The sequence below is a fragment of the Alnus glutinosa genome, chromosome 12, assembly GCF_958979055.1.
Source record: "Alnus glutinosa chromosome 12, dhAlnGlut1.1, whole genome shotgun sequence".
Classification (NCBI taxonomy): domain Eukaryota; kingdom Viridiplantae; phylum Streptophyta; class Magnoliopsida; order Fagales; family Betulaceae; genus Alnus; species Alnus glutinosa.
The window spans coordinates 16,581,345-16,592,436 of NC_084897.1; the positions used below are offsets into that span (position 1 = coordinate 16,581,345).

General features: G+C 37.2%; 1 protein-coding gene across 1 annotated transcript; it reads right to left on the minus strand.

Moving 5' to 3' along the window:
* Positions 1–2,851: 2,851 nt before the first annotated feature.
* Positions 2,852–5,408, minus strand: LOC133852095 (pentatricopeptide repeat-containing protein At3g04760, chloroplastic). Its single transcript, XM_062288768.1, has one exon. It carries the CDS (start codon positions 5,208–5,210, stop codon positions 3,435–3,437), a length of 1,776 nt encoding a protein of 591 aa, XP_062144752.1. The 5' UTR covers positions 5,211–5,408; the 3' UTR covers positions 2,852–3,434.
* Positions 5,409–11,092: the final 5,684 nt, after the last annotated feature.

Below are 11,092 nucleotides of genomic sequence, written 5' to 3' on the forward strand. Positions count from 1 at the left end.
TATCTGCAATTATATTTCTTGCTGAAAATTGTGGGAGTTGGAAGGCATGCCTTCTATTAACTCAACTAGTGATGCTGTCACGTTCAGCTAATACTTTTTTACATGAACTTGCTGATTCCAGGGAGACCTCTGGCAGCTTCATTTCAAAGCTGGAGTCTGCAAGTGCTTCCATGCTGCAGCAGCATATATTTCAGACACCTAGGATTGCAAAAAGATTTATGGTTTTTGCTGGTTGTCTTTTTGAGTGTTCTTGTTGTAACATTTTTGACACCGTCTTGGTGAAATTCTTTTTTCTTTTTTCATGGATTTGCAGACGCAAAGAACTTTTTAGCAGCAATCTTCCTTTTTGTGCCGAGTTATATCTTCTTTTATTGCAATGTGCACCTGTTGTCATGGCTATCACGTCCAGGTGTTGCTATATTTCAATATTTCATGCTTCTTATATATTGGGTTAGAAATTAATTTGTTCACCATACAATCACCGCCACCTTTTTACTGTTAAAGATATGCTACTTTTTTTCATATAAAACAATCAAGGGGGCACAGATTCGCCTAGAAATGCACGAATTAATTTAGGGGGTGCCGATTTAAATTTGTGTTGGGTTTAAGTCGTGTCGATATATTAGTATAATAAGACTATGTAGACTAATCTTAACATGATGAATTTAGTTAAAAATGTTAGATTTATTAACCTTAACCCGCTAATTTCGTGTCGAGTTCACGAGTTGTATAAAAAATTGACAACTTTTATGTCGCATGTCAAGTTCGTGTCGTGTCGATACATGTGTAATAAAACCATATAGATAAACTATAACCCAATCTATTCAATTAAACGGATTAGACTCGTAAACCCTAATTTATTTATTTCGTGCTAGGTTCATGCGTGTAAGAAATTGTTATTGCTGATAGTGTTTTGTTTGATGGTTGAAGGGAGGGATTTGGTCAATTTGTTGTACATGTAATATGTCTCTATCTCATATGTTCGTTGTAGCACCTGTGACAATTCAAAATTTGCAAACTCACTTGTGAAAAAAAAAAAAAAAAACAAAAGATTATAAAAAAAATACAAAAAAAATCCATGGAAAAATTATTTCTAATATAAATCTCCTGATTTGAAAAAGGAGCATACAAAGAAACTCTCCAAATCCAAAAAGAAAAAGATAACATGAATTTTGTTTCTTTCACACACGATCAATATTGGGCGGCACTGGTTCTCCAACTTGAAAGGAATGACGGCAGAGGGGGCAAGTACCCATTGATATTACATATTGGAACTCGTAGTTGCAGTGAGGACAGAATACTTGTATCCCAAGAATTTGATCGGGGTTGATTCTTGGCTCATCGCCGGTAGCACTAGCCGGCGCCGCCATCCTTTTTCGAAGAATGTACTTCTCAATGAGCAGATCTAGAATTGCATAGAAGCAAAGGTAAGAAAGTAGTGGGAAGAGCAGTTTTGGTGCATACACCCAAACTGTAACAATTAATGCACACACCTTCAAATCGTTTTGATACATTTGGATGATTCTTGAGTTTCTCGCTTCTTCTTCACTATTCGATCTCCCTAGTCCTTTCCTCTCTCTCTCTCCCTCTCTCTCTCTCTCTATATATATATATATAAGTTGAGAGAAAGACGGTGTCGGTGTACCGGCGCTACTATTCTCCTTTCCTTCCGAACCCAGATTTCCTTGTCAGCCCCGGAAAGAGTTGGACTCATCTACCAGCGCTACTTGCCTTTTATTTAATTTCTTGGCCTTCAAGTTACCAAGTCCGATCTGTTCTAGGATTTATTTATTATTTTATTTTAAAAAAAAATTAAATGGATTACAAGTCCATTAAGCATGAGTAAGAAAATATATTTTCTATATTATTCTCAAGAAAGATAAATAGCTTAATGGTTTGGAATAATAATAACTATTACCCAAAGGGGAATAACTATTCTCATTTTGTAGCCTATTCATAAATAATAATAATAATAATAATATTAATAATAATAATAAATCTCTCATTTTCTAGCTTACCATTTACCATTTCAGCAATGTTAAAGAGTTCGTTGTGTCATAATCCACGAGACTCAGTATAAGTCATATTTAGTCATTCTTTACCTAAAAATTGGATAGAAGGATTTCATGAAATCTGACCTTTAAAATTATTATTATTTTTTATTTAAAAAGAAAACAAAAAAAGAAGTAATGCTAATACATGTCAGCATGTGATTAACATTAAGTCAGCCACAATAATAATAATAATAATAATAATAATTGATTAATTAACACCCTCTAATCACCTGCTGACACGTGTCAGCAAGTTATAAAAAAATTGTAAATCAGTTATTTATTTAAATTTTTTTCGAGCTCCATGAGAAGTATTTCAATCAGTAGTTGCTACTACAAATTTTGTCCATATGCAATTTAGGCAGGTTGAAGATTTAACACTTAAGTCACATTTGGTACACTAGAATAATGATTACCTAGAAATAGAAATGAGTTTTACCAAGAATACAAGAAGCTGAAATAGAATGACCATTCCTATTCATTTGTTTGGTGACGGCAAAGAAATGACCAAATGTTCTAACCGGAATATAATCAGATCTCAAGGAAAAATATATCATCTTAAAAGGGATTGAAGCTGCACCCCTGCTCTAGCCTGCTGTTTGATGTTTGCAAACAAATTATGCCATTTGAAAGGAGAAATTTTTTAATGCAAATTTTGACTTTGCTGAACTTCAAATAATGCAGTGTATTACTAGCAAGAAATGGTCTTTTATATTTCCGTTTACTCATCCCAAATAGTTATCAAATTCCATGAATAAATAATCTATCACATTTCGAGATACAACATAATACAAAAAATAAGCAAAACTTCCAACAATTTGTTATGTAATTGATATAATGCAGAGATAATTTGTAAGATTCACAAAAGTACATACAAGCATCTGAAACAGATTAAGATATACTCCATCATTCTTCATCTGTGATATCTTATAAAGCTGTCCCTAGCTCAGTGATGCCAAAATTGAAGGTATGTGGTGATTTGCCTGCCAATTATGCAAAGCTACAAGCCAAAACTATCCTGCCGGGCCTGATAATATCCTTCTTCAATTCTGCTCTCCCTTTTTGCTTCGTCTGCAAGCCTATTCCATTTCTCATCATGTCAACTGGCCAGTTAGAATTCAATTTCTAAGGATACAACATTTCATTTGAATGCGATTCAACGTTAAGTTTCTTCGCATTGAACATATCTCATTACTTTTTGCAAGGTCCAAAAGCTTCCGTCGTCAAAGCGATCATAGATTTGTTTCTCCACTGGTCATGATGTCTATCTGACAAAACATTTTCTTCCCAGAATGTTTGGAAAGAGAGAGATAATAACCAAGGGAATATCATTGAACATAAGAGAACAAGATCCCGTTAGAAGAACCCAATAATAAAATCGGACTATGTCGAAGGTAGATCATCAGAAACTTTCTTAATGTCAGAAAAGGTGAGCCCTTGGTAAACATCAAGCATGGGAAAGGTCTTGTTCAACCGTTTTAATGATTCTTCATGTATAGCGCCCAATCTGAAAAGGGAATTAGCCAAACCCATAGCTTCAACTCGCCACCCTGCAAAACCAATCCCTTCAACCAACATAATGTAAGTAGTTTCATTCGGCTGGCATCCCTTTTCAAGCATTGCTGCGAGCACTTCAATGGCATCATCAGTTCTGTGAGCCTTGCACAATCCAAGAATAACGATATTATAACTGACGACTGTTGGCTTAAACCCACTACTGTCCATATCTACCAACAACCCAATCGCATCATCCACCATACCATCTCTGCACAAACACGATATAAGTGAATTGTAAGTAATCTCGTCAGGACCAATCCCTTTGCTCACCATCTCTGATATCATTCCTAAAGCCCTAACTCTGTCCCCACAACTCCATAGTGCACTGAACATTGTGTTGTAAGAACTCACATCAGGAGGACAACCTACTTCCCCTAGCTTCCCGAAGATTTCCAAAGCCTGATCAGCATTTCCATTCTTACATAAAGTGGCCATGATTGTGTTGTAGTTCACAATATCTGGCAAGCAACCATCAGAGATCATGTAATTCAAGAATTCTATTGCCAAATCTAATCTGCCTCCTTTGCAGAATGCAGAAACCAATGGATCGTAACTATAAGCGTCCGGAGTCAATCCCTTTTCCTTCATAACCTTCAATACATTCACAGCCTCCTCAATATTACCATCACGGCAGAGCGAGCTAATTAAAATGCTAAAAGTAACAACATTCGGCTCACAACCTCTTGAAATCATTTCGCTAACTAGTTTCTCCCCCTCATCCCATTTCCCACGATTTAAAAGTACCCTTAACAAAATATTGTAAGTGACTACACCAGGCTCACAACCCTTGGAACTTAAGCTCCTAACAAACTCAAAAGCACGATCCACCATCCCTTCCTTGCACATACCCCTAATGATCGCATTGTAAGTATGCATGTCGGGTCGAAGCCCTCTTGATAGCATCTCGTCCAAAAGCTTCATAGCTTCATCAATCCCACCTTCAAGAATGGTTGCCTCAACCAAAATTGTGTAAGTAATCACAGTTGGCTTGCAATTATCTTTCAATAACTGATCCATGACCTTCAAAGCTAAGTCAAGCTTTCCCCTACTGCATAGACTCCCAATCATTATATTATATGTAACAACATCAGGCAAAAATCCCCTATGTCTCATTCGATCAAGCACTTTGTTCGCGGATTCAATCTGATTAGCCTTGCAAAACCCACTAATCACTGCATTATACGCGAAAACATCCGGTTCACCATGTTTTTCCAAGATTTGCATAACCCTTACGGCTTTTTGGATATCTCTTAAGTTGAAGAACCCCTTAATGAGCTTTGTACAAAGAATAACATCAGGCTTGTAGCCCTTGTTAACCAAGCAGTCAAGAAAGTAGAGTGACTCTTTGTAGTGGCCTGCTTTGCAGGACCTATTGAGGACTTTCATCAAATGGGTCTCTTTGAAATCAACATTTTGCAAATAGGTTGGCCTCGTTTCAGCAGAAGCGCTAACCTGTTGTGGGTTTCTGGAGCCGTGACTCTTGTCGTTGGCGTTAGGGACTCTGCAACTCACGACAATGCTTTGATGTGAATGTGCGGTGGGTTTCAGTCGGGTGGTGAAAGGGAGGGTCTGAGGCCAAACCTCAGTGGAAATTGTTGTCATTGAAAATGGCTTTGTGCTGTGCTTCAGTGGTGCTCATGGACCCACATTTTTTGCAGAAAATCTAAGAGAAGAAGAGAGAAAGAAAGTACCTGAGGCTGAAACATGTGTGTATAACCACCACTTGGGCGTTGTTCAATGTGCCGGTTGGTTTTCAGAGTCCTTGTAACCGTTATCCAATTGGAGATTCCATGGGATTTCAGTTCGTGTGTTTAAGATAAAGAATCCCTGTTTTTTTTAAGCTTTCTGGGCGAAAATAAAGATAAGGAATCGCGTGGCCCGCACACGGCGCAAACAGTAGAATCCTTTTCGAACCGTAAGAGTACGAAAGAAGTTAAAAAGTTACTCTTTAGTGTATTATGTACGGATGAAAATACGGTTATTATCCTTTATTACCGTATAAGGTAATGGATGTTTTAAATTATTATCTTAATCTATATACAAGATTAAATAATGCAGTTATTACTATATGCAAGCTTAAATAAATTAAGATTTTACTTGCTACACAATTCACGATTATTAACTATAAAAAGGTTATTGTCGCATAGAGTAATCAGAATTTGAATTATCCAAAGAAAAGAAAAAAAGTAAATGTAGCGAGGTATAACTTTGAGATGACAGTCAAAAAACCCTAACTTTGCTAACTGCATCCGCCTCCGCATATGCGGATAGCGGTTAGGTGCTAATAGTGAATGCAGACGGTTATTATCCCCCCACATTTTCACTATTGGATTAAACGACTTATCTACCAGTGATAAAGCTAAAGTGGTAGAATTAGATTAAGGCCTCGTTTGGTTTGCAAAATGACTATTCCATTAGGAAAATGAATAATTATTCCTAGAAATAGAAGCTGATGGAATGGAATGGTTATTCTTAATCTTTAGTTTGGTAACAACTAATATACATTAATTGGAATTCAATCAAAATTACTAAAAAATCCTCACATTATATAAATTTTAAAAATAATAAAAATAAAAATAAAAACTTCAATTTAAAAATTAAAAAAAATATATTTGAAAACTATAGGCCACCCATGAAATATACAGGGGGTGGCCGCGACCACCCCCGTTGAGAATTGGCCAGGCCACCCATGATGAGAATCCCCCGAGTGACTCTGGGGGTGGCTGGATCGCCCCGGGGGTGGTCGCACCACCCCCGGAGCCATTTGTGGCTGGCCAACCATCCATTGGGGTGGTCGGCCAGCCACTGTTAAGGGGGGGTGGAGTTTCAATTTTTCACCTTTTTTTTTTTTTTTTGAAAAAAAAAAGAAACTAAAAGAGAATAAAAAATAATTGTGTTTTTTTTTAAAATCTAATCTGTTCTCATTGGAATAGCTATTCTTCCCATTTTTTAGAGGAATAGGTATTCCTCTTCGTAAGGGAATGGGTATTCCAATGGGAATAGGTATTCCAAGGAATAAACTCATACCAAACATAAGAATGACTATTCCTATGGAATAGTCATTTCATTCCTGGGATCTATTCCGCAAACCAAACGAGCCCTAAGTCTCTTGCTATCTAGATATATGTTAAGATAGTTGAGTTGTAATATACTAGGTCTCTATATTCAAGGGATAAGATTAGATAGATTATGCTACAAGTTCTATTGATGTAAATCACATCTAGAGGTTATCTAGATATTCAGTGTTCTATATATTCAAGCCACTGTCATACGGTTGAAGTATGCATATTAACAATAAACTCTAAATCCTATATTCACCCATAGTACTCCGAGCTATTGCCATTAAAAATAAATAAATAAATAAAAAATATCATATCATAATTATGTCTCGTGCATATTATTTTAAGGATAAAGAAGAGGAGATAAAAAGTATTCAAATTTATCAATTTTAAGCAGAAATAAATTATTTTTTTCTCATTGTCATTATGTCTAAGGAAATTTTAGTTTCTTTGGATATAAGGGGATAACTACACTTCACCCCCCCTGATTTATCCACGGTGTGGCAATTTACCCCCCAATGTACGAAAATTGGTACATGACCCCCCCGAACTTGCCAGCGTGTGGCAAGTTATACCTTCCGTCCACTCACCCGTCAATTTGGATGGAAATTTGGTCACGTGCAAGTCACGTGATGTTTTAAGCAAAAATCATTCCCAAAATACCCCTGTCCCCATCAACCTTTATATTCGGTTCAAACCCACCAAATACCCGGTTCAAACCTCCCGCGCAGCATGCATCTTCCGTCTTGGTAGAACGTCTCCTTCTTGAGGGATGGGCAGTGGGCTAAAGTTAATCGGTAGAAAGAAAAGGAAACAAAAAAAAAAAAAAAATCATTCGTCTTGTTCCTGCTCGAGATGTGTCAAGCCCACTGGCAAATTTGTATGCAAATAGCACCGTGCCGTCGCCAACTACTCGCCCACGTCGACCCAACTCTGCCTGCTTCTCTTCCAAAAACCGAGCTATCAATCCTTGGTCCGTCAATCTCCATGGGCAGTCTAATAACTATCGGTGGAATAAAAAACCAGATCAGGTCCGTGGAGTTGAAGAAGCTGTACTTACCTTATTTTCTCTAGCTGCTTTGATTCTTCGTCAGAGAAAGCTACAGATTCTACTGGTTATTCACGAACTCATAAGGGATGTTGGTCCTAATGTGCTAGTACTCTCTAGTCTTGCAATGCTACTTTGCAAGTGCTGATGTTACAGCGATACTCTCAATCATATTTCCCTGAAGCCAATTCTCTAGAGGACTATCAACACATGGTTTTGGCTAAAACACGAAGTTCATATTAATATATATATATATATATATATATATATATATATATATATATATAAGTTCCCTGCAGGGCATTCTATCCATGTTTTCCATGTCCTCTGTTTGACGTTCACAAAACAGAGCATGATAACACCCAAAGCAGAGTTCAAAACAACCAAAAGCAGAGTAATAAATTGAGGATCTAGGAGTAGGCTCCATGCATTTTCATCGTCAAAAGCACTTACAGCCCTTTCATATCGTTACCAACAGCATGAAATCGTTGAAATCGACAAAAAAAACTAGAAAATATCACGTACTTATAGTCAAATAAGTACGTGATATAGTCAAATAAGTACGTGATATTTTGACGTACTTATAATATCCTTAACTGAGGCGCCCAACCCGTCCAAACAGCCCTGCGACCTCTGGTTCGCTCCTCAAATCCTTCTGGTAGCTCAACCGAGCCACGCCTGAGATCACGCCAAATCAGAAAAATTTCACATGAAGTTGATATTTGTTGACTTTATGTGAGGAAGAAGAAGCTAGGTTGATGATGTTGAGTTGGAGCTCTGTTGCAGCAATGAAAAACAGAGTCGAACAGAGACTCTTGTTTTGTATGTTTTGTTGTTTGCATGGTTACAATGTTTTCAAGACATGATGGTGGCGAGATGTGCTATGTGAATCCACGTTCTATCAACCCAGGCACTTAACTGGGAAGAAAACATAAAGATTTATAATTATAAAAACTGCACGTAACTGGCCAATTCTTCCTCTTGATTGTTAATTTGTTTTACTGATTAACAACTGCACGTAATTACCCGCACATGCACGTAACCATGGCACCAGCTTCTAGTCCGTCCAGCAAAGGTGAAATCCTGCACATGACAGACTGCGTATGTTTATTAACAACTCCTTGGCTTTTCACCTCCATTAACAGCAAAGGTAAAAACCTGCACAATCGAAGTCCTTGGCTTTTCACCTCCATTAACAACTCCAAGGCACAGCACATCCTCGCTAACCTGAACCATCAAGTTGGCACCGAATATGCTCCAATAAACACTCTTGTTCTACAAAACAAGATAGATGGTCGGCACAGACACCCCACGACGCGTGCTAAACATGTTGTCGGAGCTGAAACAGACGTCAAATGGCGCCACAGAAGCCACCCTAGTGATGTTCCTGGCGGCAGCCTCAGCGATAAAAGCCTCAGTCAATGCGTTGTAGATAGATTTCTCCACAACGGTGTAGGGGTTGACAGTGCTAATCTTAGTCCCGCCAAAATCTTCCTTGCCGGCAAAATCTTCCTCTCGCTCGTGAATTTGCTGTGCGTCGCGTGCTGTAGCAACGTCGGTGACGGGACTGAGGACCAGCTCGGGTTGCTGCTGATGCTCACGTGCTTTCAGAAGGCTGCTTTCAGAAGGCTGAAATAAACGAGGGTATTTTTAGAAGGTAAAATGCATTAAAAGGTCACGTGCCATGCACATGACACACTTTCCGTCCAAACAGACAGGCAACTGGACGGAAGGTCGATTTTGTTACAAGCTGGCAAGTTCGGGGGGGTCATGTACCAATTTTCGTACATTGGGGGGTAAATCGCCACACCGTGGATAAATCAGGAGGGTGAAGTGTAGTTATCCCGGATATAAGCCATATAGTCTTAGTGTCCTTGCAAATATTGGTACTACAATCAGTAGTTCCAGGTGGAATGCTCTTCCTTTCGAAAAATGAATGCTAATGAAGAGTATCGCCATCAAAAGAATTGATGGTAAAGAAACAAAAAAAAAATAGAGTATAAAGCAAAAAATATTGCAATTTGGATGAGCAATAATAATAAATTTATCATACCAAAAATACTATGTTTTCCAAATATGCATGGTAATTTTGTGCTAGGTAGTAATTTTCTACACAATTATCTACCTATGCAAATTCATCATAAGTTTTCTTCTTGAAATTCTACTTATGGGAGGGTTGGGCCGGCAAAGGGAGTGGCTCGACTACCTGGTCTTCTAGCCTCTCTTTTCCTTTTTCTTTTTATTAAGAGTATTTGTGTCGTTTGGGGTACATTACAAATTTTTGGTAATTTGAAATGAACATTGATGTAATCTTTAATTCAAGAAAAACATTACAAATTGAGTATTAATTTGTCAGATTATGTGTACTTTGCTTCTTCTTTTTTTTTTTTTTTTTTTGTTCTTTTGTTTGGAGATGAGGTGAGCTGGGTATCACATCCACTAATCCAAGTCAAAGGTAAGATTTTCCATGAGATAGAGAGAATAGAAGGAAATCACAAGGGATCCGAGAGAGACTAGAGAGACAGGAGTCCAATGGGAGCTACACAGGGGAGACAGGGAGAGGTAGTAAGATTCTCCTGTTTCTATTTAGGAAGGAATGGACCGTATCAAGAGAATCCTACTCCGTTGTGAATGAAAACGAATCATCTCCATTTTAAATTGGAGAGTGTTACAAAAACACTCATTACACACCATTTACACACCCACCCTCTTAAATGGGGTAAGACCCACACCACATGAGTCCCACCCCATGTGAGAGGGTGAATGTGTAAAGAGTATTTTTATCTTTTTCATTTCAAATTACATGGAGAGAAGTTGGTTACTGCATTTAGAAGGGATAAAATGATTATCATATGTGCGCTATATATTTATTGCGCTTGATTCTCAACTTATTGATGGAATGTAGAATTCTTATTCTAATAAAATTTGAATTTGAATTTAACAAACATACACGTGTCCCTTTAGCATTTAAAAAATACCTTTTTTTTATTTTTTTTATTTTTTTTTATTAATACTATTAAAAAAAAGCATGTCAGAAGTACATACTATTAAAAAAATTTATGTTTTTTACACGCTATGAGTTACAAAATACTTTTAGAGACTAGGTTGAAATTTTTTTCCTAAAATTTAATTTATAAAAAATTTATGTCCAAACAAAAATATAATAATAGTAACATATCATTTTGAGATTTAGCTCCGAATACCTCTTACATATTAGATATCAAATGGACCGTACTTCCAAGTCTTACCATATTGTCAGACCATCGGCATATTATAATGTCCTCATTTTCATTCTTAACACCAAATAATTTACTATATTTTGAGATAAAAATTTTGAATTTTAGTTTGAAAAATGCTTTACACACTCCTACTTTTAC

Excerpts from the sequence above, each read along its gene's own strand:
- LOC133852095 (XM_062288768.1), bottom strand. The coding sequence starts at position 5,210 with ATGACAACAATTTCCACTGAGGTTTGGCCTCAGACCCTCCCTTTCACC.